The sequence below is a fragment of the Tenrec ecaudatus genome, chromosome 16, assembly GCF_050624435.1.
Source record: "Tenrec ecaudatus isolate mTenEca1 chromosome 16, mTenEca1.hap1, whole genome shotgun sequence".
In the NCBI taxonomy this organism is placed as follows: domain Eukaryota; kingdom Metazoa; phylum Chordata; class Mammalia; order Afrosoricida; family Tenrecidae; genus Tenrec; species Tenrec ecaudatus.
The window spans coordinates 76,078,335-76,105,257 of NC_134545.1; the positions used below are offsets into that span (position 1 = coordinate 76,078,335).

Consider the following 26,923-nt stretch of genomic DNA (forward strand, 5'->3'; position numbering starts at 1 on the left):
AGAGCCAGACTAAATTCAAACTTCCCTCTGGTGCAGGCAAATCTTCTGCAACAGAAAACGCCAGGGCGACCAAAGGCGCTGCCGTGAAAGTATACTTATTCCTTCCACCGACTAGGTGTTCAGTAAACCTTGCGAACGAGCTGCGTGCGGAACAGTGCGTATAACTAAGAGTCAGTCGTCATTTAAAATAACCGCTCAGGCTTAAGACTGCGGCCACTTAACTCAGAAGAATTACCGTTGGATTGTGCCGGTTTCGGTTATATTATGTCTGAGCGCTCACCACAGAGCTGTACTTTTGTTCTTAAGTTCCTTCCAGGTAGAAACTTTTCATCTTTTGCAAGGAAAGCTCAACCTTTTAATAATACCCCCCCACACACACACACACAAAAGATGAATTAGAAAATCAAAGAGCAGACACGCTCAAGAGTTTTACTTTTTCAGTGACTCAACTTTTTGAAAGTTTTATTGAACCATAAATGGTGCATGCGCACCCCCTAGTGGACAACCTGGTCAGCATGGCAAACTCCAGAAAGACAGGACTTTGGTTAGAAGATTTTGTTGAGGAACAGATTAAACATTGCCATTTCCCCCAAGTCTGGATTTCAAAGGCATCTTTTAATATATGCAAAATAACGTTTCTTGGTTTAAAGAAAAACAGATAAAAGTCAGCACTCATCCACTGACTGAGTCGACAAATAGTTATTGACCGTCAATGTCAGGTATTGCTGTAGTTCTTTTTTGGACATGTTACGTTTTATATCCCAGTAGTGAGGGGAGGAAAATATCTTTAGATGAAGAAGTTATTGAGAGGAGCTTTGAGGATTTCAACTGGGAGGATCCAACAAGTTTAAACTAAGGAAAGGCAGAAGGCACGGCATACAAATCGCAGAGAGCACGGTCGCTACAAGGAGAACTGGGGACAAGTGGATGCCTAGAGCCAAGAGAAGGTGTTTTCAGGAGGAGGAAGTGATCAGTAGAGTTAAATTCCAATAAATAATTCAGTGGATGCAAGATGATTTGGGATAATTCAAGAGGGAATGGAAAGAGAGAAAATGGTGACTGACAGTGTAGATGACTTTGGGATGGAATTTTACTCAAAAGAAGGTCGGGGGGGGGGCTGGGGGGGGGATAGAAGGGACCAGAATTAGAGCAGAAGCTATTGGGACATGTGGTGCTCCATGAATCAAATTAGAAAGCAAAAAGAAAATCTTTCATTAAAGAGTTCATTAAAGTTAATAAGATATATTTTATTCTTTGATTTGTTGTTGTTGCTTTCTCGAATTTCAGGAATTTGTTTTAAATCATTTTATTAGAGGCTCATACAGCTCTATCACAATCCATACAGACATCAATTGGGTAAAGCACATTTGTACATTCATTGCCCTCATCATTCTTAAATCATTTGCTCTCCAGAATTTCAGGAATTTTATATTCTTTGAAATAACACCCAAACTAAAAGTCACCTTCATATTCCATGTCCTCACTTCCAAGCAAAACTATATTGGACCCATTTGTCCCAGTCATTCAGCTACATATTGTGGTACACGGCAAGGAAGTGGACGTATTCGACCTCTCTGGCTTTCCTATTACCATGAGTCATGGGTCAGACATGCTGCCATGCTCCAGACCTCTCAGGACACTCTACTTCCATGCTGCTTCCACCACTTGTTGCAGTGGTCACACAGGAGATGTAGACACGCCCACAATTAAGGGGGGCTGTTAGGGAATTGAATAGGTTAACACAAGTCAGGATCAACAAACAGTAAGTATACAGTTATTGGTCCCCAGCAATACCTCTCCTTAGAAAGTAGCCAAGTCTCTCATCAGTCTTCAGTCTCTCAGCCACTTGGTCCCTTAGCCTTTGCCTTCTTGGTCCAAGAAGCTTGCCAGCCTATCACTCTGTCTCACAGTTTCATTCGAGTAGTCTCAGTGTTGTCCTCTGAGTCTCCACCCTACAGTCTCTGTGCATCTGGTACTAGCAGCCTCTGCCACTTCAAACACTGCTGATTTTCTGTTTCCTAGATGGTTCTTTCATACTGAGGAATGGTTTTCATGAAAGTGTGGTTTGTCTTGTAGCTGAATGGACCCGTAGGAAACAAAGGATAACGTCTTAAGTCACATCCTTTAATAAAGTAGAAAGGTGCCCCTAAGGTAACATAGAGTATGGTTTGGTTCACATTTGCTAATCCTGTCCATTAGTAGAGTAAAGAATACTTTCCAAACTAGGATCATAGCCGGTGGCATAGAGTCCAGAATTATAAAACTTCACATAAGAAATTATGGTTAGAAGAACCATATTAATTGACTACAACTCACATATTAATAGGCACTGTGCTAAAGGACAGTGATGGATATATAAGGCTGGTCCATTGCCCTGCAAGTAGTTCATTGGTTCATTGTCTGTTATGAGAGAGAGAGAGAGAGAGAGAGAGAGAGAGAGAGAGAGAGAGAGAGAGAGAGAGAGAGAAGAAGAAGAAGAAGAAGAAGAAGAAGAAGAAGAAGAAGAAGAAGAAGAAGAAGAGAAGCTTCCAGAAGCTATATATCTCCATTGCACTTCCAAGTGAGGTCATCAGGCTAAACCTGATTGACGAGCTCCACCCCTGCACTTTCATATAACTTTAAGTGGACATGAAATTATGTAACCACCACAACTTGTAATTGCCATGCCATGCAGAATGCATTGGAAAGTGGTGCGTAGAGAATTGTCAGGGAAGCAGATCACAGACATATGTCTCATGGACGATAAGTAAGGACTTTAACTCTGTGCAACAAGTGTCATGCGACTTTGCTCAAAGCTCGATTCGACTCATGTGACAATAAATTCAACTCCAGTCATTCTTATGACTTCCTCTATACCCGGGCCCCTCACCCAGGCTCCATCATGAACCTAACATTGCACCCAAAATAGAAGATTCTGGGAGGCACCCGTAAGTTATGTTCTTCCTCACTGTTGTCTAAGTATGGGAGTTATGTTGTCCTCACATGAAGCAGTGCTGGAGTTACCTTGAGGAGGCTGCGCACTAAATATCCCAAATCTAGCCAGTCTAGGTAAATCAAGCATTCATTCCCTTAAGCACTTCTCTAAAGGTTCCTAAATTTTTGAGGAAAATCAAGCCACATTTTCTCAGTAGTTTTAGGACATTATTATTCTCTTTTCCTTTTCTTTTAACTTTCCCTCAAAAGCAAACAAACTAAAACCATTCTTCAATCATCTGCTTTGATACTTACCTGACACGAGCACATTAGTGTTACTGGGCAGACCCTACTGAAGATTTGCCCTCATAAAGATATCACTGGAGGCATGGATGCTAGAGCAAGTGTGGTGAAGATAGCAGATGGTGTCCGACTCTCAGAAAGATATCACCTGGGGTCATACAGGCTTGTCTTAAAACAAGCAGCTATCTAAGAGAGGTGTCAGCTAAGAAACACACATGCCTATGTGATCCAAGCACTGGAAACAATAAAATCCAAGACTGGAGGAGGGATTACTAGAGCTTAAATTCTGAGGACCCAATTTGCAGAAGGCAAATGAAAGCGAACACAAAAATCCCAAATCCATTGGCAGAGTCCCTGATCAGACGCTAAGTCTCTAGTGAATGCCCTCCGACCATTGACCATGAATGTGACTAGCTGTGCTAGTCAGACAAAGTATGTTGGAAAGCGTATTAATGCAAATGTAGTTAGGTTAAAATGTAGCATTTTTTTTATTTGTTTTTCCTTTTGACCTATTTTAAGTGTGTTCTGGATTTTGTTATTTTCTGCTTTCTTTTAAATTGAGGGTTTTTATGTTTTGTTTTGTGATCGGTGACTTTTTTGTTGTTGTTGTCTTGCGATTTCCTTTCTAAGAAATCCAGAATGAGTAAATCTGTAGAGGCAGTAACTAGATTAATAGTCTCTTAGGGTTATAGCAGGGGAGGCAGGAGGAAATGGGGAGCTAATACTAATAAGTACAAAAATGAAGGAAACTTTCTAACATTGTGGTGATCACACACTCTTTTTGACATAGTCAACCCATTGAACTGTATATATGGGAATTATATGTCAATAAAACTTAAATTTTTCTTTAAGTGTTATTGGCCTGGGTTTTTTGTCTCTCAGGGAAGAGTTGGCAATGACTGCAGACATTTTTGTTTGCTACAACTGAGGGGATGCTACAAGCATGTAGTGGGCAAAGGTCGATGACACTGCACACCAGCCTAGACACACAGGACAGCCTCTGCCCTCCACCAGAACAAATCACCTGATTGGAAAGGTCAATGGTACTGACTATGAGAAACCAATGCTGTGGGCTGTATCTTAAATGGAAAGTACTATCCAGCTTGAGACATGCAAATATTTAGCTGATTTAAAATTTTAAAGTCTTTGGTTTAGAATGAAACCAACACGTTTTTGTAACCAAAACAGCAAACTGAATGTGGCTAGATACTTTTCCCTGTGCATTTTGTATCCGGGGCAATGGTTAGTGCCAAGGGATGAGTTGTGCCCTCCACCCACCAAATGTGTGTCCAGTTGGCTGGCCCATGGTCCTCAATGTTGAAATTGTCCTCCATTGTGTGAATGGTCCTCCACTTTGTGGTATGTTGTCCATCCTAAACTATATATGGTTACTGAAGCAGGAGTGTGGGACGTGTCTGGAGTTACAGCTGGTGGTGCCCTTACTCTAGCCACGTGCTTGCTTGAACCACACCTTTTATTTTAAAACCCAATTAAGAAATCTCACTCCAGCGCTGCCGAGATACATCAAGGGGCCTAAGATGCAGATGCCACGGGACCGCGCGGCTGAAGGCCAGAGAGACAGTGGGCTGCTGACTGAGTAGAGGTGTCGCTGGGGACCAAGAACTGTGTCCTTACTGTTTACGGATCCTGGCTTGTGGTGACCTATTCACTTCCCTAACAAGCCCCCCTGATCTTGCATAATGTCTATGAATGTTGTGTGAACATTGCTACAAATTATCCAGCATACAGTAGAGTACCCAGAGAAGAAGGGTGGAGGTCAGAGTAGGGAAGAGGGATGGCGTGTGCAGACCTGTCTGACTCCTGTCTCTTGGCACAAGGGGAGCCCGCAGAGGTGCGATGTCCACCCTCCACCCCGACCCCAGTGCAGGACTGCATTTGTGAATGTGTCCAAACCATTTGCAATCCCATCTACATGATAAATTGGAACACACTTGAACAAACTTCACTTCAGGTTGCAATTAATTAGTGTATTCTCAATTTCTCTGAAAGTATTCTCTCCTTCGCCATCGCGACTGTATGGGCCAGGGTAGAACTGCCCCTCTGTATTTCTGAGACTGTAACTGTTTATGGTAGCAGAAAGCCCGGCCATTCTCCTTCAGGCAGCCTTATAGCCTCAAAGCCCTATTCGGGGCTGCTATGAATTGACAGCAGTGAGTTTTGCAGGTTTAAAGGGTTGTATTGTTAACCAAAAAGAGGCACCTCTTCTATTCTGTCTCCTTTAGTAAGTCCGGGTAGGGCTTTTCCCTTTGATGAAATTAATGAATAGCTTTCTTTTAGCAATTTGAAATTTCCACTACAGTTAAGACAACTATTGGAAGCACAAAGCTGTGTGGATCACGGTTAATTATCATGGCTATTTCTCTGGCTTTTAAGCTAAGAGCCCAAAGCAGTTTCCTGTCGATGGTACAATAAATTTACTTGAATTCTATGGTCTGACAAATGTGTTGTCACATTGTGCTTGTGACATGTTTCATAAGGGTACTGTTCACACTGACCTCTGTAGGGGGCCCATCTGTCGTCATGGTTACAAATTCTGACCAGTCTACTTTAAATGATCAAAACTCTTCCCATATACAAAAATAAGCTGCTTCCTAATGGTGAGCCTTTCTTGGACACCATTCCCAAGAGGTTTTTGTTCATTTCTAAATTCTCAACAGCACAAATAGCTTTTATGTATTTTCTCCCTCTTATCAGTTGCAATGGAAACCTCAGGAAACAGAGCATGCATTCCACCTCACATCACTTGTCCTTTAAGTTCTAAGTCATATTGTCAACATATCAAGCAATAGAATTTCTAGCATTACATTTTCAAATGCTATTTCCTTCTTATGACTTGTTCTATTTGCTGCCTATCTTAATAAACATTTATAAATTTTCCTTCTGTAAAGATATTGTGATTACATGGGGGATTTTCCCCCCACTAAATATTCAGTAGTTTCAAGACAAAGGCATTTATTTTATGTGTATTAGAAAATAAACTCTGTTGAAATTTCTGTCCTTTTCTTTGTAGGCATTAAATTTAACATCAAATGTATTTTTTTAAAGATCCATCACGTCTCTTTCCTTGATTTCTTTCATAATGGCTTCTTATGTTGTATTCTTTTGTCATAAGTATACTTGGATATCAAAGAGGTAGAATATTCCCTATTTTCCCAACCAAACACGGCCTCATGTTAATTTTATCATGTATAAGTCTTGCCTAACTTCTCCTTGCCCGCGCTTTTGCTAGAGACATCGGTATAGCTTTAGTTATCTAATTATGCTGTAACAGAAATACCACAAGGGAATGACTTTCAAAAATGGAAATTCATTTCCTCACAGTGTAGACATTAAGCTCTTGAAGCTGGAAGTCCAGGTAACAACTCTAGGGAAAGCCTTTCTCTGTGCCGGCCCGAGAAGGCCCTCCGTCTCTGCAGCGTCTGGGCTCTTGGGGCGCTGCAGGTGTTTGGCATCACAACTCGGTTGTTTTTTGAATTTCTTTTTAACCTCACTGAAAATACACCCCTCATCTTTCTCATTAACATAACAAAGAAACTCATTCCCAAATGGGATTATAATCACTGGTTTCGGATTAGGAATTACAATACATTTGGGGAAGGCATAGTTCCAGAGATTTTAAGCTTAGAAAATACCTCCACTTTTAACTGCACTGGAAAAATGGCAACAATACAAACTACCGTAATAGCGTAAGCAAAGATAAACTACCTAAATGCAACTGATGAACAACTTCTCATGACGTCACCTCGGCAATAGGGATTTTTGTGGGAAAAGATGAAGATGAAGAATGATTGAAGGCAGGCTTTCGATTGATGGTATCTCGTGGCCTTGCACCAGAGTTCCGGGTTGAGCAGTGAGCCCTTCCGCCAGGTCTTAGCATGACTCTTGGGAAAGGTTCAATGCTTAAGTTCCACAGATGAGTGACAATTTAAGTCAAATATAATACTTGCTTGTAGAATAGTTCCTAAAATGACTCCCAACATTTAGAATTTGAGAACGGGGTTCTGTTTGGAATGCCAGTACATCGTGCTAGTGCACTGTATACATGGTTCAGTGGCTTTCTGGCGATAATTGAATACAACTAACAGTGTTGCAGTTATGATGGGAACAAGGAGACATGATTATACGGATTCCATTGGAAAATGTTTAATGTCACCTACCTTGTGGTCGCTTTAGATGCAGCTCTGATCCTCTGCACCATGATACTTGCAGGTGTTTCAATACACTTGGATAGTTGTGTGCTTTCTTACTTTCTTGCCTGGTTCCTCCCCAACCCATAAGCTACAACAGGGCAGAGGGTGAGCAAGGAGCTCCACCCAGGAAGGGTGACCACAACGAAAAGAGGAGATTTCCAAAGACTAAACCAGCACACACTAAAATGTAGAGCCTGTCCAAGAGAAAACAACCTTCAGGAAAACAGAGAAGAGTCTAATTGTTTTCTTTGCATGTCTCACCTTCTTTGGAGGTAATTCACTTGCCCGGGCATCCTGCCTGAGGGCAAGATGCTGGCGTCCCCAGTTAATAATCAGAAGGGACTCAATGGCGGCTTCATCTACCTGTGGACTTTGCACATGGGTTTTCTCTGCCTTCCGTTGTCTTTTGTAAAGGGGGTGCTCAGAATTTAAGCTCCAATACAGTAATAGGAATCACAACTTCTCTGACTATTTTTGATGATCAAATCAGATAACACGTGAAGTATTTACTACAATATTCAGGTGTTATGTTCCAGTAGGAAATTGCTAGACTCTTCCTCTAAACTCCAGGCCATTGCTGCTGCTTCAGCATCTCTCCGGGCCAATTTCAGAGCTGTCCCTCTTCCCTGCTAATCTCCCCTAGCCCACGCTGTCTTTTCCTTCTTCCCTCTCCCCTCCCTGCTTCCCCTCTCTTCTTCCTCTTTTCTCCATCGCATCCTCCCCTTTTCCCTTTGCCCCCTTCCTCTTCCTCCTCTACTCTAGTTGTCCTTTTAAGAGACAAGGCAAGAACTGGGCCAAACCATGGGGCATCCACATATGTAACATATGGAGATTGATAAAAATCGATACTTAGCTTCCACAATTACTTCTGAAAATTAAATAGTATATGTAAATGATAGGTAGATAGATTAGGGGTAAAGGGGATTGTCTTCCCAAAATGCCTACCTGGAGGAAAGCAGCCGGCCAGGCCACATAAAGAAGTTGCAGGAAAGACAGGCATCCATCAGACACCTATGGGGAAATCCAAAGCGGGGGGCCCCCCCCCACAATGCTGGGCACCAGTAATATGACATCACACAGGTGCGCCTAGCCTGTAAGAATGGTCAGTACCCTCAACCACGCCTCCCCAGCCAGTGGGGATAGGAGGGGATAAATAACACAGGCTGAGGGCAGGCCACTCCCGAGTGTATTCTGCAAGCAGAGGATGGGACTCTCCGGAGTGTGCAGCAGTAAGTGCCTGCAGGCCCGGGCCCTTCTCCTGACTCTCGTGGGACTTCCTGCTGGTGGTTCCACACTCTGGATTCACGTTCCTGTTCCGGTCAGTATTCCTTCCTGAGTGTATTCATTCCCACCCTCCATTTCCCATGCCTCCTTCCCTCCCCCACTCGGCGGCCTTGCACATTTCTGAGAGAGGGTGTGCTGTCTGAGATCAAACCGAAACTTCCCTTTCCCTCACTAAAGTGACTTGGACTTGCAAAAGTGTTTCTGCTGCGTGATTTCTTTCAGCACTGAGAAGCAAGAACCAAGGTAAACCATCCCAGAAACCTAACACAAGTACTTGGAACCCTGGGGGCACAGGGGTTAAAGGCTCAGCTGCTAACCGAAAGGTCAGCAGTTAGAACCTACCAGCCACTCTTGGGAGCGAAATGTGGCAGTCTGCTTCTGAAAAACATTACATCCCGGGAAACCCTGCAGGGCAATTTTACTCTAGCCAATAAGCTCACTAAGCGGTGGAATGGGTTTGGATACACCAAATGCAAACCAAACACACTGTCCACAAATTGAGTCCTACTTACAACAACCTGTAAGACAAAGTAGAACTGTTTTATAAGGCTTCCCAGGCTGCAAATCATCACGAAAATAGACTGCTTCATCTTTCTCCTGCAGTGTGGCTGGCAAGTTTGAACTACCCCTTTCCAGTTTAGAGTCCAACACTTAATGCACTATGTGGACAGAGCTCCTAATTAGCAAATAGGCTGGCTTTCGGGGAAGGGCTGAATGCCTGTTATCTATTCATTTTCTTCCTCCTCCTTCCTCTTCCTCTAGGCTCAGGGTACAGAGGAGGAATGAACGGCATAGAGCATTAGCAGCATGATTTTCAAAAAAGAAGCCCCGGTTAAGTTTAATGCTATCATTGTCTCAGTTAATTAAACTGACATCTTATTTGCCATCAACACTCATCCATATTTATGACCAACCTAGGTTTCACAGATGTTGGAAACCTTAACACGATCCTGCAAATTTAACACGCGTTTCTAATAAAAAGTAAAAAATGTCCTTCTTATGAGCTTGTTCTATTTCCAAAAGGTGTATTTTCTTTTCTTCTCACTTAAGCAATATAAAGTATGGTGGTGGTGGTTGTTAAATGCCATCTAGTGGGCTCGAACTCATATTGCCCCTATGTACAACGGAAGGAAACACTACCTGAGACACCCTCGCAATTGTTCTAATGTTTGAGCCCCTTGTTGCAGCCACTGCATCCATCCACCTCATTGAGGGCCTTCCTCTTTTTCACTGCCCCTCCGCTTTACCAACATGATGTCCTTCTCCAGGGCCTGGTTTCTCCTGATAACATGTCCACAGTACATGCGACAAAGTAACCATTCTTGCCTCTAAGGGGTATTCTGGCTGTAGAATATTGGGAAAGAAAACATCGAGAAAGGAAAAAAAAAAGACCCCTTGAAAAAACGAAGAAAAAACTTGCACATGACTACAAGAAAGAGGTCCTTCTTTAAATCCCCTTCTGGGAACAAGAAAAAAATCAAGTAGAGGAGTCTGACGGAAGGAGAGGTCAGTGGCCAGAGACCTGGGCATAAAGGTTGAAAATGCGTAGGGACCTTGACCTCCCTGTGATAAGGGACTGAGTGTCAAGCCTTTGGTCAGCGGACTCTTCTTATTCAAGCCGAGCACAGAATACTTTGGCTGTGGTCAAACTGGTGAGCCTCCTGAGATCAGAGAAGCTGGTTGTATACTTTGGGCCGCAGACTGGACAGGGAAGGAAGGGATGGAGGGACAGGTGGGCAGCCACGATGGGAAACTAGAATCTCTGTGGGGAGTAAGACAGCAGACTTATTCGTGAACTCACTCAATGCGAAACTCCACGAAAGTGGGCTCCTTCACGTTTTAAACGCCAAATGCATTTCTCACCTGGAGAATTGCTAGAGCACCTGGCTCTGGCCCTCCCCGGTCGCCCGTTTTTGGCGCGAAAGGCTGAGAAAAGCCCGCCCTCTTGTGGTGGACGGCGGCGCTGCCACGGAGCGGCGGCGCGTTCTGATTGGAGGGCGACTGTTTGTTCCAGCTGTCGCCTTTTAACCTATCCCGTTAGGCGTATTTTAAACCACGACTTGACTCTGAGGAGGGAAAGAAAGACGCCTTCGGTTTTGTGTCAACGACCCTTTAGGGAGCACGCCCCATCCGCAGCGAAAGTGCTGGCTTCCCCGTAGCCCCCCAATAAGAGCCGCGTGCGTGCATTTTGAAAGGATCGCTTTAGTCTAAAGTCTTTAAACCTTATTTTGTAGAAGGAAACCTGTGGGACTTGATCCCTCCCACGGGAAACCCAAACAGCCTTATGCAGAAGATACAGAATGATTGAGGTGACGCTGCTGATTTCAACACACTAATATTTCTCGAACTTGATGCCGGGACAAGTCTCCTGGAAACGCCAAAATTCAACAGGAGGGTGGGCGGGACGGCGCGGTAAACTACAACTCCCAGCATGCTTCCGTAGAGGACAGGCCCGCGGCTGCGCAGAGCGGCGCGGCGGCCGGGCGAGCGGTCACGTGGTTCCAGCATGGCGGTGTTTGCCGACTTGGATCTGCGAGCGGGTCCCGATCCGAAGACCCTGGGCCGGCTGGTAGAGAATGCCGCTCACCGTGAGTAGGCGGCCTTTGCGGGCTGCGGGGACTTGTCAGCTCCGCTTCTCTTCAGACCATCGGGCTTGACTTAGGGGGCATCTGGCAAGACCTTACCAAAATCTCTTACGTCTCTGGGATAGCCTTGAACCTGATACCTGATATTGCCGTGTGGCTCTGACCCCGACCTCGCGTAGCTGGAAGGAACCCGGGTGGGGCCAAGGGGTCAATGTCTTTTCTCCCCGGAAATTCAAGAACCTGAGCTATTACAAGGGACTTGCGTAGGGTCCCGCAACTGATAGGTGGTTTAGATTCCCAAGTGTACAGTCTTAGTACTTTTTACATCCCCGCCCCGCCCCTGCCCCTGCCTCTCCCGACAAAGCCTCAGCAAACTGGGGGGCCTGGGGCACAGAGGAGGAGCGCTGTGGTGGCCCAGATAAGTGGCAGGACACCGGGCGAGAGAGGGAACAACTTTAGTTAGTCGGGGAGCAGATGGGAAGAAGTCAAAGCCAAAATGGGAAACTGATTTCTTCTGTTTGAGTTAAAGGGGGTGAAGGCCCCGAGAGAGGTGACCCCATTGTAATAGCTGGATTTGCTAATGGCTTCTGTGATCATTTGGCTGTAAAGTGAGGTTCCTGGAGGAAGACCTCTTTCTTAGAGAGTTCTCAGCTCCTTTTCAGAGATGGTGTCAGATAAACCCATCCCTTAGGACTGTGAATCAAGTTTTTTCTCTTTCTTTTTCTTTTTTTTTACCCCCTTGCATGAACTACTGCCGGAGTCTGTGCTGACTCATATCTATCCTACAAGACAGAGTAGAACTGTCCCTGTAGGTTTAACACTTTTATTTGGATATAATGCATATGTCCTACAATTCAGTATTACAGTCATATCGAGAAGAGTTGTACAATCATTACCACAATTTTAGAAAATTTTCTTCTTTCTGGCACTCACTATTATTTGCTCCCTGCTTCCCACCCATACTCCCAAGAAACCATTAATCCAGTTACTGCCATCTGTGTATGCACCCCAGATTTATATGAAAGCCCTGTCGTTCTCGTGGGGGGCAGCTGGGGCTGCGAACTGCTGATCTTGCCCAACATGAACTGCATGTGCACTGGCCATGGTGAAACAACTCTCTGTTGCAGCCACGGTGGCCTTGTGTCTCCAGGCACACTAGCTCATCTGTGGAAAGAGGGAGTTGGGCATGATGTTTAAGGATTTGTGAATTTTCTGAAGGAGGGGTGTGCATCAAGCATGACCTTCTCAGTGAAGTGCTTCCTAATGCTATCCCTTATAGAACCACAGTGAACATCCTTAAAGAGGGGCCAGGTCTTACTTGTTAATCATAATCATGTAGCAAGGGTGCGTGCCAGTTCTTCAGTTAATGCTTTGTTGTGTGTGTTGACTTTTTCTTTGCAGTTGGCTATTCGGTTGTTGCCATCAATCATGTCATTGACTTTAAGGAAAAGAAACAGGTAAAGTACACTTTCTGAAGTTAAACCAGTACTATTGTGTTTATATTGGTAATATTCAAAGTGTCGATGAACTTATTTCTTGAGTGCATTCCCTTTGCACATTATTATTTTCTTATGTTAGCAGTTGTGATTGAGTTTATGTTTGTACAAATGATAAAGACTTTTGTAAAGTACTAATCACTGCCATCGAGTCGGTGATGACTCATAGCAACCCAATAAGAGACGGTAGAACTGCTTCTGTGAGTGTCCTAGACTGTAACTCTTTACGGGAGTAGAAAGCCCATTCTTTCTCCCTTGGAGCGGCTGGAAAGTTCTGAACTGCTGATCTTGCAGTTCAACCTGTAACCACTATGCCGCCAGGAGGGTACGTACTACTACATGATCTAGTTCTTAACATTGAATGGATTTAATTAAGTTGTGTTCAATAGAATGCTTAAAGTACATGGTTATTGACTGAACTGTGATCACAATATAGGTTCTTTCTATTGTATTGTCATGGGCTCATTAACTAATTGATTTCGCTCTTAAACCTCAGGCAAATAGGTATATTTTCTCTTTAGGCCAGCAGCTTTATTGATCAGATTACCAAGTGCTGAATAGGTTATCGATAGTTTCTCCCACCCCCACCCCCAGCCTTAAAATGATATTTCATTCCTCCAATTTGCTGGTACTGTCAGTTGCTTCTTTGCCCTTGAGTTTTTATCAAGAAAGAAAAGATGGAATTTCTGAACACCAGAATTTCGTTGGCTTTTTCCCCCCTTGAAAACCTTGTATCCATAATGCTTTGCCCTATTAGCATGCACAATTCCTGTTAATTGTCTATCATTTGTTGTAGGAAATTGAAAAACCAATAGCCGTTTCAGAACTCTTCACAACTTTGCCAATTGTACAGGTAGGTGTTTGGGTGTTTACAGAGTGAAATGCCCTCTTCATTCAATTCAGAAACACTTGATTATCAGAGGAAACCAGCCTCTAACATTGTGTCCGTAGGAGCAATTGTACACTGATAATATATAAAGGCTACAGTAAAATCACGGAAGATAGGAGAGAGAATAAAATAAAGGAGTCAGACACATTTTATGATAGCATGCTCACCTCAACCCCTCTTGGTGGTCCACATGGAGGTGGGAGAAGAGAGAGTGTGTCTTTACTACTTTGGGATATTTATAGGTAGCCCTGAGACATGCATATTCAGTCGTTACATACATACATCACCAGGTGGGTGGTAACTGCAGTAAGGTGTCTGAGCTCACAGGTGAGGAAACCTAATATCTGCATTGGTGGAGGCATGAGGGGGTGGGACTGGGTGATACAGTGGGAGGAGATAACAAAAGGATGTCTGCTTCTATAGGGAGATACGGTCAACCATGTGCTCACTTTCAGGCAGCATTGCTGTTAGGGAGAATCTGTGGGAATGATATTTAAAGCAGGATAATGTACTTGGACTTTATCTCTAGCTTACCAAAGTGGTGGCTTTCCTACCATGGAATACTAGCTTTACAGGTTCCCCCTGTTATAAGTTAGGGAACATAATCCTCGTCATATTTCCCCAGTGTTCGTTTCCCACGCTTGGTTATGTGTGGCCTTCTCTGTCCTGGTCTGTACTTCCTTCCCTAGCAAGCCTCTACCTGCAGCAAGAGTCAGTTCTTCGTGAAACACTCTCTTTCTGCCTGGCACCTCTCAAATGATCTTCCCTTGAGTCTACAGGCTACAAAGGATCTCCCACAGTTTCATGCGTGCCCATCCTTTTCTTACCTGTTGGTTGTTGTTAGTTGTCCTCCAGGTGGTTCCGACTCACAGCATCCCTGTGCGCAACAGAATGAAACGCTGCCCTGTCCTCACAAGTGTTGCGTTATGTGTGAGTCCCTTGTTGCACCTGCTGTGCCAGTCCCTTGTGTTTAGTGCCTTCCTCGTTTTCCGCTGTCCCTCTGTCCAGCACGATGCCTTCTAGGCACTGCTCTCTCCTGATTATATGTTCGAAGTAGAGGAGATGAAGTCTCCCCACACGTGCTTTTGAGGAGCATTCTGACTAGTCCTTCCCAAACAGGTTTGTTTGTTCTTTTGAAGCCGTGATACTTTGAATAGCCTTCCACCAGCACCGTTCGTCTCCGGACTTCCTCACCCACTCCAACTCTCACATGCCTGTGAGGCGACTGGAAGTATCATGACTTGGGTCAGGCACACTTTAGTTCTCAAAGTGACACCCCAGCTCCTCGCTGTAAAGAGGTCTTGTGCAGCAGATTGACCTCATTCAGTGTGGTGTTTGATTTCTTCCGCTTTCTGAGTATTGCTTTTGGATCCAAGCAAGATGAATTGCTTGGCACCGTCAATCTTTTCTTCACTGATCATGATGTTACCTACTGGTCCAGTGATGAGAATGTTGGCTTTATTTACATTGTTGTGAAACATCAGTCAATCCATCAATAAAATAACACATTGAAGATTGCAATCCTTGATCTTCATCAGCAAGTGCTTGAAATCTTCCTCCCTTTCAGCAAGCAAGGTTGTGTCATCAGTTGTATGTAAACAGCTTACAATTCTGTATGTGGCATATTGGTAAGAAGCCTCCTGCAGTCTGGATGCCAAGGTCCTCGTGCTACTCTGATTATTTTCTTAACGTACACATTGAATATATGTGGCGAATAGATACACCTCTGACACCCACCTTTCCTGCTTTTAAATCATGGAGTATTCCCTTGTTCAGTTCAATCGACTGCCTCTTAGTATATGTACAGGTTCCACACGAGCACGGTGAAGTATTCTGGAATCCCATTCTTCTGAGTGCTACCAATAATTGGTTATGATCCACACAGTTGAATGCTTTGCATAGTCAACAGAACACAAGATGAATACCTTCACCTTACCGGTATTCTCTGCTCTCCGCTAAGATCCATGTGACATCAGCAATGAGATCCCTTGTTCTGTGGCCTCTTCTGAATCTGGCTTGGATTCTGGTAGCTCCCTGTCAATGGACTTCTTCAGTGTTATCGAATCTTGATCATAGGCTACTTCTTGAAATGGTGGATGCTGGCTAGTTCTGTGTTTGGTAACAGTGACTCTTTGTATTTCCTTTGTCTTCTTTTGATACTTCCTGCATCTTTCGATATTTTGCCCACAGAATCTTTAAGTATTGCAACTTGAGGCCTGAATTATTTTCTTCAGTCCTTTCAGGTTAATATATGCTGACGTGTCTTGTGGCTTTTTAACTTCAGACCTTTCCCTATTTTTTTAAAAAACATTTTATTAGGGGCTCATACAACTCTTATCACACCTTTCCATATTTTATTATCATACTTCAGTTTGTCTTCTCAACCTGTCCTTTGAAAATTTCTGTTCACCTCTTTTACATCATCATTTCTTTCATATGTTTTGGCGACTCTGTGATTCAGAGCAAGTTTCAGAGTCCCGTCTGACATCTATTTTGATTGATTTTTTTATATAAATAATTTTGGGGGGTGCGCTCTAAAGTATATGTATATAGACCAATATTCCTATTATTATATATTAATATATTTATATGTTTACATGCCTGTATTTATACCTCTATAAATGTCCTTTGCCTCCTAGTTCTTTCCTCTATTTCCTTTTACTTTCTTGCTGTCCCACTATCATGTTCAACCTTCATTCGGTTCTCAGTAATTCCTCTGGCTACAGTGCACTTGAACAAACCCCACCAGGCATTTTATGCCCTCCTCACCATCCATTTTGGATCTCTTGTCCCTGGGTTTGTTGGATTCCCCCCATGCTGTCCCCCATCTCCTCCTCTCCCATGTCCCCCATGGAACCATCCATCCAGTTGTTTTCTCCAGGGGATTGTAAACAATCTTGCCTATCTTATATAGAAAGACATGAAAAATAAATAAATAGATAGATAGAGGCCTATAAATAGTTCCAGGTCTGTCTGCTGACCCTTATGAATGTTTTCCTACTGGGTCTGATGAGGTACCAACCCCAGTCCGCCGAGTCAGAAGTCTGTTTGGGGGATTCCATGGGGACACCTTTGCTTTGCTCCCCTTGCTGCTCTGTTGTACACCCTTCGTGTTTTGCCCCCAGGTGTGTAGGGGGGTGGGGCTGGGGTGGAGTCAGACCAAGCACTATTCCTGCACAGTCTCCAGTGCTGTCCCCTGTAGCTCTGTGAAGGGATGTCTTGACTTGTGGTGAGACTAGCCCTACAGTCCTTTCTGTGCATTGGCTGCTCCAAGCAGCAATGTTGCCCGCGAGGCTTGATGGCCAGGATGGGGTCCTCTTGCTCTCTCTCTTTCCCTCTTAGTTTGCTCCCTGGTTGTTTCTTTCCTGCTTTTTAAATGACCGTTTGCTTTCTTCATGTATGATATGCTTGATGCTTTTTTTATGTTGTCTATTCTTGAGGTGTTCTTGAAATTCAAGTGGAATATACTCAATGTTGTCTGAATTTTCATTTTCTTTAAATTCACCTTCAACTTACATCTGAGCGAATTCATGGTTTGTTCCACAGTCAACACCTGTCCTCGTGTAAGCTACCGAGAGTGAGCTTCTCTTGTGTCCCGCACTTGTTGTCAATTTCATATCTGTTTATTTCATCTGGAGACGTCCATGTGTATAGTCGTGTTGTTGAAAAAGACATATATGCTGGGGAGCAAGGAGGAAGGGGTTGGAGGAAATGAGCTGATACCAAGGGCTCAAGTAGAAAGCAAATGTTTTGAGAATGATGATGGCAACAAATGTACAAATGTGCTTGACACAACGGATGTATGTATGGATTATGATAGGAGCTGTACGAGCCCCCAATAAAATTTTTTTTTTTAAATCAAAGTTAATAAGGTCCTTAAATATCCAAAAAAGCAAGCAAGAAAGGAAAAGACATTTGCAATGAAGAAGCCATCGGTTTTAAAAAATTCTGTGGGATCTCCAGCTTGGGTCTCTCATGAAAGACTGTGATTCCAACTATTGTTCCTTCCTCTGTGTTTCCAACTTTCCCGTCATAAATGCTAATAATTATCGATGCATCTTGATTGCAGGTTTGATTAGTGTCACTCTGAAGATGTTGGTAGAATTCGTCAGTGTCTTCACTGACGTTAGTGATTGGTGTGTAAGTTTGAATAATAGTTGTGTTTACTGGATTTCCTTTATATGGATAGGTATTACCACATCACAGACAGCATTGTACTTTAAGGTAGATCTTGAAATACCCTTTTTGACAATGTATGTTTTTGCCATGTTTCTGGAGTCTCATCGTTCTTGGCTTAGGTAAATCAGATAATGTCTTTTTCAAATGGCCAGTGCCAGTCTGTGTCAGCTCAGGAATGTCTAGTATATCAATCTTTATGCATTCCTTTTTGTTGCTGAAGACTTCCAATTTTTCTACATTCATGTTTTGTATATTGCAAGTTCCAGTGATTAATAAAGGCTTGCAGCCATTTCTTCTTTTGAGTCATGCCTTGTCGGCAAGTGACGGTCCCTAAAACTTCATCCACTTCCTTGTGCTTGACTCTACTTTGAGAAGGCAGCTCTTCCTGGTTGACGTTTGGAGTGCCTCCCGCCCTGCGTGGCTCAGCTTCCAGCACTGTATCTGACGGTTTCACCACAGTTCATGAAGTATGCAGCATTTGCCGTGTGCTGCTGCTGTTCATAAGGTTTTCTGTGGCTGATTTCTCTGACGTGGACAGCCAGTTCCTTCTTCATCATCTGTTCTGCTCCAGAAGCTCTGCCGAAACCGGTTCACTCTGGTGACTGCTCATATTAGAAATATCAGGGACTGCCTCCAACATGCAAAAACCCACATGACACCCTGACAGACACATGGCGGCTTGTTCTCCAGCTACGTTAGAAATGCCTTGAGGACAGGAATTAAGTTTTACTCTCAAGTCATTTATAGCTGGCACCTTTCCATGAATGCTTTCCACTGGTAAAGAGGAAAAACAATTTATTATATTTTGGAAAACATTGCTTGTTCATTTTGCTTACAGGGGAAGTCAAGACCAATCAAAATTCTAACTAGACTGACTATTATCATTTCGGATCCCTCTCACTGCAACGTTTTGGTAAGTTCATTGTTTTTCCTTCCTCTTTTGGGCCTGGAAGTTGTATTAATTGATGTTGAAAGGTGTTCTTTTTACCTTCTTACTACCCTTCCTTCCAGCCTTTCCATGACACCTGCACTAGTCTCCCTAGCCCCAAGATTTTCCCTTGTACAGCCTGTCTCTGTTCCTTCGTGCTGTGTGCATACTGATGCCACCCTTAAGAATCCTCTGGCAAGCGCTAGTCATCCAGTTCACACGTGCCAGTCCTCACTTAGCAATAATTACAAACGTGAGTTGTGCTTGAAAGGGGGAGAGGTGGTAAATGAAATAGTACTTCGGGGATGTATGGGGGCAGAGCCATCTAGCAGAAGTTGATGTGCAGCAACCATTCCCGAGGAAGTAGGACTTGCTAAGTAGAAAGAGTGGTCCCCTCCACTCCCCCTCCAGAGGACACAAAGTCTCCAGGCCCAGAAGTGCTCCAAAAGCGAAACAGTGCCACCAGGGCGAGCCTCGCGGGCAGAAACATTGTCAGTGGCAGATGGAAATGTGCAGTGATTGACTATAAATGTAGCTAGTTTATTTGGTGGAATTCCATATTTGAAGGGGCTTCGAAAAGTTTGGGGAAAAGTGAAATTAAAAAGTAATGGAAATTTCCATGACCTTTTGAGGCCCCTTGTTTCTGTTTTGTGTTTCTCTGTGGTTACTTTCTTCTCTCTATATCTCTAGAGATCTACTTCGTCCAGGGTCCGCCTCTATGATATTGTCGCAGTTTTCCCGAAGACAGAGAAACTGTTTCATGTAAGTAACAGTTAAGTGAAAGAACAGTGTTTGTTCCATCTTACAGGAAGTCTGAAAGCATTCCTTGTTGGTGACTTGTTTCCGATCCACACCTAGAACTGTTAGGATTTTGTCATTTATACTTAGAATTTCGAAGTTTCAAAGGGAAATATTTAAGCGGCAGCATATTTTTAAAAATTCATCTGGCTAGACATTTGGTCCCAGAATGATAAAGCCCATCAAGTTTTCTTTGGTTGTTTCTTGAACTTTTCTTAAGCAAATATTCTGTGTCCAACTCTTTCTAGCTCTAAAATCACTTCCGTTTCTGCGCTCCTGCCCTGTGAGGGAAGAGGGGCAAGGGTCTGCTGCGACAGAGCCCTCCTCTCTCATCGCTGTCTCTGCCTTACTCCAAGGGTGCACAGTATCTCATATGGTTGCATCCACGTTTAATCTTCCAGGCACTTTTCAAAATCAGCCTTGTGCCGGTACCATGCCCTTCCTGATCTGGACTTAGTTCCTTTTGTACTTTTCAAAAGGAGCCCTGGAGGTGCTGCGGGCTAGGTTTTGGGCTACTAACTGCCAGGTTGGCAGTTCAAACCCATCATCTGCTCCTTGAGAGGAAGATGAAGTTGTCTGTTCCAGTGAAGATAGTCAGTCTCAAACCTTCTATCTTCGGAATCCACTAGATCGCCGAGGTTGGGCACTTCAGACTTTTCTAATTCAGTGATTTTTCCAGGGGAGATGGATTTGACATGTCGTTTTTAATGATGGTGCAGTTGTCAGGGGCCATCAAGTCCATTTTTGACTCAGTGAGTCCACGTGACGGGGGAGCTGCGTGTCAGCTCTGCCGGAGGGGAGCACCAGGTAGCACCGGGCTTTTCTCCCACAGAGCCGCCTGCTGGGTTACTCTCCTAGTGAGCCACTGAACGCGTCCTGATAAAGGGGAGTTCTTCACAAATAGATTCACATAAAAAGATGGCAGTTCTTCATCAGTCGATTTTACTGTGTAAAGTCAGAACTTTTTGAAAGTTCTGTAACTTCTTTGTGTAGGTTCAGAGGAGTGTGCATCTGCCAAAAGAATATTGCAGAAGAAAAAAAATGAACACACCATCACATCACATCTTAATTTTACAGTGGAGTTTCTTTTTAGGGAGAATCTGTTCTCAAATTGTCAGAATTTTTTCCTCCAAGTTTATCCAGTAGATGGAGCTATTGACTACAGAAAGCTGATTGTGGTAAACTTCTTATTCACAGCATGTGTTCAACCCTCAATTATTTCTGTTCACGGGGAGGAGCAGCACAAAGCACCCTTGGAGGAGGACTACCTTCTTGGGGGGAGTTCCTGTGTAAAGCACACAGTGACAGCTCCTCCAAAGAAGGACATTTCAGAAAAAGGGATTCGTAGAAACAAGTGGCTTTGGATTTTTTCAAAGTCACACAGGGGCAGCCCATCCCACTGGATATTCTGATTAGTAGAAGTGCGGTTTGATTATTGGGAGGTTTCGAGTTCTGTCGGGGAGTGTGGCTCAGCGCTGAAACCACCAGGTAAAGTCTTAAGGAGTAACGGGCATTCCACACGTTGCTAATGACAGAACTTTAGTTTTTATCACTCCCTTGTGATGTAGACTAGTGTGTAATAGGCTAACATTTTTTGGCTAACATTTATTTGATGATTTTTGGAGTTGATTCTGAAGAACATACAACTTTCATTGCTATAGCCTTCTGCTTCAATCCCCCTGCCGTTGAGTGGATTCCAACTCACGTGGCTGTCTACACCGTGGAGTCTACAGGGTTTCTGAGACTGGCGGCCAGTGTAGACAAGCAGAGCACTCGAAAGGCCACACTGTGACTGAAAGATAGATGTTTAAGTGACCCTCCAAATAATTTTTCTTAGGTAGTTTATGGCGCCCTCACAAAATTCTGTGGGATACCTGAGGCACATTTTATGGAGGTGAAAACCGAGACTCGGGTTAAGTGATTTGCTCTCAGTCTCCCAGTTTTTAGATAAGAAACTTGTGTACTAGAGTTAGGATCTTGGGGTTTCAGAACACATCATTTCATAGGACAGCTTTATCTCAGTGCTTTGTTTCCTCAGACTATTCAGACGCTTGCATTTCCCCAATCTGTGCTGGTTGCGGGTGCGTGGAGCAGTGAGGAGGAGATAGCAGAAAGTGATACGTAATTCATGAAGTGCTGTCTGAAATTGGCTCCTGTACTCACGGAGACACAGATTCTCATGAGAAGACAGATTTTTTTAATTGGAGCATTTCCTTTCTTATCTGTGCACATTTGACTTACCCATTCTTTAAGACCCAGTGAAAGTTAGAATCTCCTTGTTTTCTATTTTAAAATATATTTTTTGAAGGTATCCTTATGTTAAACACTAAGGAGCTCTGGTGGTATAGTGGTTACATGTTGGGCTGCAGTCTGTGTGGTTGGCATTTCAAAACCACCAGCAGCTCTTCAGGAGAAGGACTGGGCTTTCTACTCAAGCAGTTATAGTCTCAGTCGGAAACCTACAGGGAATCTATTCAATGTTAAACGTAATCCAAAAACTCCACTGCTCTTGAGTTGGTTCCAACTCCCAGTGATCTTGTGATGCAGTGGTTCTCAGCGTTCCCAGTGCCGCCACCCTTTCATGCAGTTCCTCATGTGTGGTGACCCTCAACCTTAAAATTATTTTTGTTGCTATTTCATAACTGTAATTTTGCTACTGTTATGAATCAGATGACCCCTATGAAGAGATCATTGGACCCCACCCAAAAAAAGGTTGTTGGGCCCACCCCAATAAAAAGGGGGTCACGACCCACAGGTTGAGAACCCCTGCTGCTGTAAAGAATTTCCAAGGCTGTAAATCTTCACTGGAACAGATAGCCTCATTTTCCTCTTATAAAATATTTGAACCACTAGTGGGTTTGAACCTCTGACTTTGAAGTATATCATGATTTGGAATCAGGTCAAAAGCAAGCAGTCTGTTTCTTAACAGATTGCATTCTATGATTCCATTTATTTGGCCTATAAGTTGGTTAATTAGAATTTTAACAGGTGTCCCTATACATGTCATCTTCTAAAGCAGTGTCTCTCAGATAAGTCATAAGAGCAGTCATATCTACACGCACATTAACAATTAGTGTAAAATCAAACCACTTTATACCGTTTCTATGGGAGAAAGCATGCCGTCTTCCACTGGGAGTGTATGGAAGGTGTCTCAGAGATGAGAAACTCCCACCCAGGTGCACCATAGATAAGGCAAAGATTAGAGATGCAGGAGAGCCCACTGGCTGGGTGCCCTGGCAAGAGGCCTACTGTGGGATGGCAAAGAGACAATTCCATAGAGCAGCGGTTCTCAACCTGTGGGTCGTGACCCCTTTGGGGGTGGAATGATCCTTTCACAGGGGTTGCCCAATTCCTAACAGTAGCATAATTATAGTTATGAAGTAGCAACGAAAATAATTTTATGGTTGGGGGTTCACCACACATGAGGAACTGTATCAAAGGGCTGCAGCATTAAGAAGGTTGAGAACTACTGCTGTAGAACTTCTGAGTCAGTTCCCATTTAAGACTTAAACACATCAACAAATTAAATGATTTTAGTTAGCTTATTGGTCTCAATTGCTTTGATTGTGCATCTTGTCACGTTAAAGAAATTGACCTTGTTTCTCAAAATAATGTTTATTGCCATATAAATTATTTACATATTCTGTTAAACCGGTGTGTTTCATAAAACAACATACGCACAAATCGAAAATTATACTCATTACCACCAGGTCAATTCCGACTCCTAGTGACAGAGTAGACCTGACCCCTCGTCCTCCCCTGGGTGGACTGGTGGGTTCCAACTGCTGTTAGTGACTGAGCATCCTGTGACACCAGTGACCGCTGATGTGCTGGTGCAGGAGAAGAAGAAAACGCTTAAGAGGTGAATGAAAAATAAATGCAAATAGAAATTCTCTTTCTTTCCTGCTCCCGAACTCCCTGACCTATCCTTTAGAGAACACTATAACATGCCTCAGGCTTCTGATGAAAGAATGGATCTTTAAAAGCAGTGTCTTTCCAGGTGTGGCCTGGCTCCACGACCTCTGCATGACTCAGAGAAACCAAACTGCCATCCAGACAATTCCAACTCAGAGTGCCTTCCATGACAACGAGCTAGAACTGCGCTTGTGCGTTTCCGAGACTGTTAACTGTTCACGGGAGCCGAAACCTCATCTTTCGCCCTCTGAGTGGCTGGTGGTTTCTTCTCTAAATTACGGGGTGTTGTTAAAATGCCTGGGGCCTTACTTACTAAATGAGAATCAGTCCATGGGAAAGAGGCTTTTAAAAATTTTTATTAAGATTTATTTTTTAATCACTTTATTGGGAGCTCGTGCAATGCTTATCACAATCTGTACATACACCATTGTGTCAAGCACATTTGTACACTTGTTGCCCTCATCATTTTCAAAACATTTGCTGTCCACTTAAGCCCCTGGCATCATCGCCTCATTTTTCCCCTGCCTTCCCGCTCCCCATTCCCTCATGAACCCTTGATAACTTATTATTTTGTCATATCTTATACTGTCTGACGTCTCCCTTCACCCACTTTCTGTTGTCCGTCCCCCAGGGAGGAGGAGGTTATATGTAGATCCCTGTAATCGGTTCCCCCTTTCCACCCTACTCTCTCTCTACCCTCCCGGTATTGCCACTCTCGCCACTGGTCCTAAAGGGATCATCCACCCTAGATTCCCTGTGTTTCCAGTTCCTATCTGTACCAGTGTACATCCTCTGGTCTAGCCAGATTTGTAAGGTAGAATTTGTTAGGGGGAAGAAGCATTTAGGAACTAGAGGAAAATTGTATGTTTCATTGTTGCTACACTGCACCCTCACTGCCTCGTCTCGTCCTCACAAACCTTCTGTAAGGGGATGTCCAGTTGTCTAACAGATGGGTCTTGGGTTCCAAGTCTGCACTCCCCCTCATTCACAATGATGTGATTTCTTCTTTGATGCCTGATACCTCATCTCTTCAACACCTCATGATCACACAGGCTGGTGTGCTTCTTCCACATGGGCTTCGTTGCTTCCCAGCTAGATGACCTCTTGTTTATCTTCAAGCCTTTGAGATTCTAGATGGTATATCTTTTGATAGCCGGGCACCATCAGCTTTCTTCACTACTTTTGCTTATGCACTGATTTGTCCTCAGCGATCATATCAGAAAGGTGAGCACACAATGATAGGATTTTTTTGTTCTTTGATGCCTGATACCAGATCGCTTCAGCACCTCGTGATCATACAGGCTGGTGTGCTTCTTCCATGTGGACTTTGTTTCTTCTCAGCTAGATATCCACTTATTTATCTTCAAACCTTTAAATCCCCAAACGCTATATCTTTTGATAGCCAGGCACCATCAGCTTTCTTTACCACATTTGCTTATCCACCTGCTTTGTCTTCAGCAATCCTGTTGGGAAGGTGAGCTTCAGGAATGCCAGTTTAATAGAACAAAATATCCTTGCATTGGGGGAGTATTGAGTGGAGGCCCAATGTCCATCTGCTACCTTAATACTAAACCTATAAATATATGCACATAGATCTATTTCCCCATCCTCATATATAAATATATTTATATATGTACATGCCTGTATTTAGACCTCTATAAATGCCCTTTGCCTCCTAGTTCTTCCCTCTATTTCCTTTTACTTTCCTCTTGTCCCATTGTCATGCTTAGCCTTCATTTGGGTTTCAGTAATTCCTCTTGGTTACATTGCCCTTGATCTTGCCCTAATAGGTCTACACCCTCCTCACCACAGATTTGTTGGTTCCCTCATCCCAGGGTTTGTTAATACCTCTTCCTTTCCCCCACTTCCCACTCTCCCATGTCCCGCCTTTAGGTCCTATTGTTTTCTCCTCCAGATTGTTTATCCAGCCTATCTTATCTAGATAGACCTGGGGAAATAGTAACATGCAGGAAACCAAGACAGAGCAAAACAAAGAAAAGAAAAGAAAACAGCAATGACCAAAAAAACAAAAACAGGGGCCAAAAAAAGCCTGTGAATAGTTCAAGGACTGTGTGTTGGCCTTTAGGAGTGTTTTCAGGTGGAGTCTGATGGGGTGCCAAGCCCTGGTCCCAAAGGTAAGAGGCATTTTTAGCAGAGCCTTTAGAGGGGCTTTGATTGGACTTAAACCTGACTTCCTTTCATAATATGTCTTTAAAAATACTTCTGCTTCAACTTGATATCCATAAAAGGATCCCAGGTATGCAGTAGTTAAAGCACTGACCAGTTAGCCTTGTCAATCTGCCTGCATAAAGATCAAAACCAGCCTAGATTGGGTCTTCAGTGGCCTGGGTTTCTGGTTTTGAACTCAGTACCTGTATAACTTGCTGCCTTCATGTTGATTCTGATGCATAATGACTCAATGGGACAGAGTAGAACAGCTTCTGAGTTTCCAAGATGGTAACTCTTTATAGGATTACCAAGTCTCATCTGTGTTCTGCTTTAACTCAAACACCAGAGTGCCCGTGAGAGACCAGGGACCAGAAACTTCCTGAACCTAGGGGAGGGGTGCTCCATACTGTCTGTGTCCTCTCCAGGGCCAGGCACCCTGAGTGGGGTAACACATTGGGTGTCCTAACTGTCAGAAAGCCCTACAGCACAGATCTTGGGCTGCCCACCACAAAGCCCTGGGATAGGGATGGGTGGTTTAAGGTAAGGGGCCAAGGCGTGGCATTGTGCTCACTGCTCAAGGTCAGAGCTGATGCTATAGGCCATTATTAACCCCCCTTTACTGTCTTCCTTTTCCTTGGCCCATGCCACCAACGTGGATCTACTGCCGTAGCCACCTGGCAGGGTGAATCTGTTCCTCCAACCTGTTGAGTTTATTTTGAGCGTAGCGCAAAGTAGCCAGTTTTCTTTAGCCCTGTAAATCGGGTACTGGCAGCACCAGAGTCAGATGTGCATCTTCTCTCTGTGCTTCTGACCTCACCCTCAGACTATAACCTTTTCCTCGCCTCATTTTATTTTCTTTCCTGGCTTTTCTGTTTGCTTTCTGTTCGTCTTTTGTAAGCAGCTTCAAAAGCAAACCTCCTTTGGAAGCAAATGCGGATTATTGACCAAAGGTATTGCAAACATTAGAACAAAGGAGAGGGAAATTGAAAGTGGAAGAAGTGCATTTGGTGTCATTTGGTTCATAAGTGCTCTGGACCTTTAGTGAGGGTGAAACACTGACCATTCCCATTAGGATTATAACAGCTGATCCTGGGTGATGTCTCTCACTAGGCTGTTTGGGACCTCAGACCCGGGACCGTCCCTGCAGCTACGGTGCTCAGTAAAGAATTTGCAGACTACATGGACCATGTATGCATTCCTTTGGGTTTATTTTCTTCTTGGATTTCTGGAACACTCGGAAGTAACTTTCCAGC

The 26,923-nt window shown here is 43.7% G+C and overlaps 1 protein-coding gene across 1 annotated transcript in view; it reads left to right on the forward strand.

Annotated features, from left to right (window-relative positions):
* Positions 1 to 11,164: 11,164 nt before the first annotated feature.
* The window catches only part of RPP30 (ribonuclease P/MRP subunit p30), a 34,807-nt gene continuing 19,048 nt past the window's right edge, over positions 11,165 to 26,923 (forward strand). Inside the window, exons 1-5 of the mRNA XM_075534148.1 lie at positions 11,165 to 11,299; positions 12,698 to 12,753; positions 13,589 to 13,645; positions 18,699 to 18,773; positions 19,479 to 19,550. Of these exons, the coding sequence (XP_075390263.1) occupies positions 11,218 to 11,299; positions 12,698 to 12,753; positions 13,589 to 13,645; positions 18,699 to 18,773; positions 19,479 to 19,550 (342 nt within the window). The 5' untranslated portion in view covers positions 11,165 to 11,217. The remainder of the gene's footprint in view (positions 11,300 to 12,697; positions 12,754 to 13,588; positions 13,646 to 18,698; positions 18,774 to 19,478; positions 19,551 to 26,923) is intronic.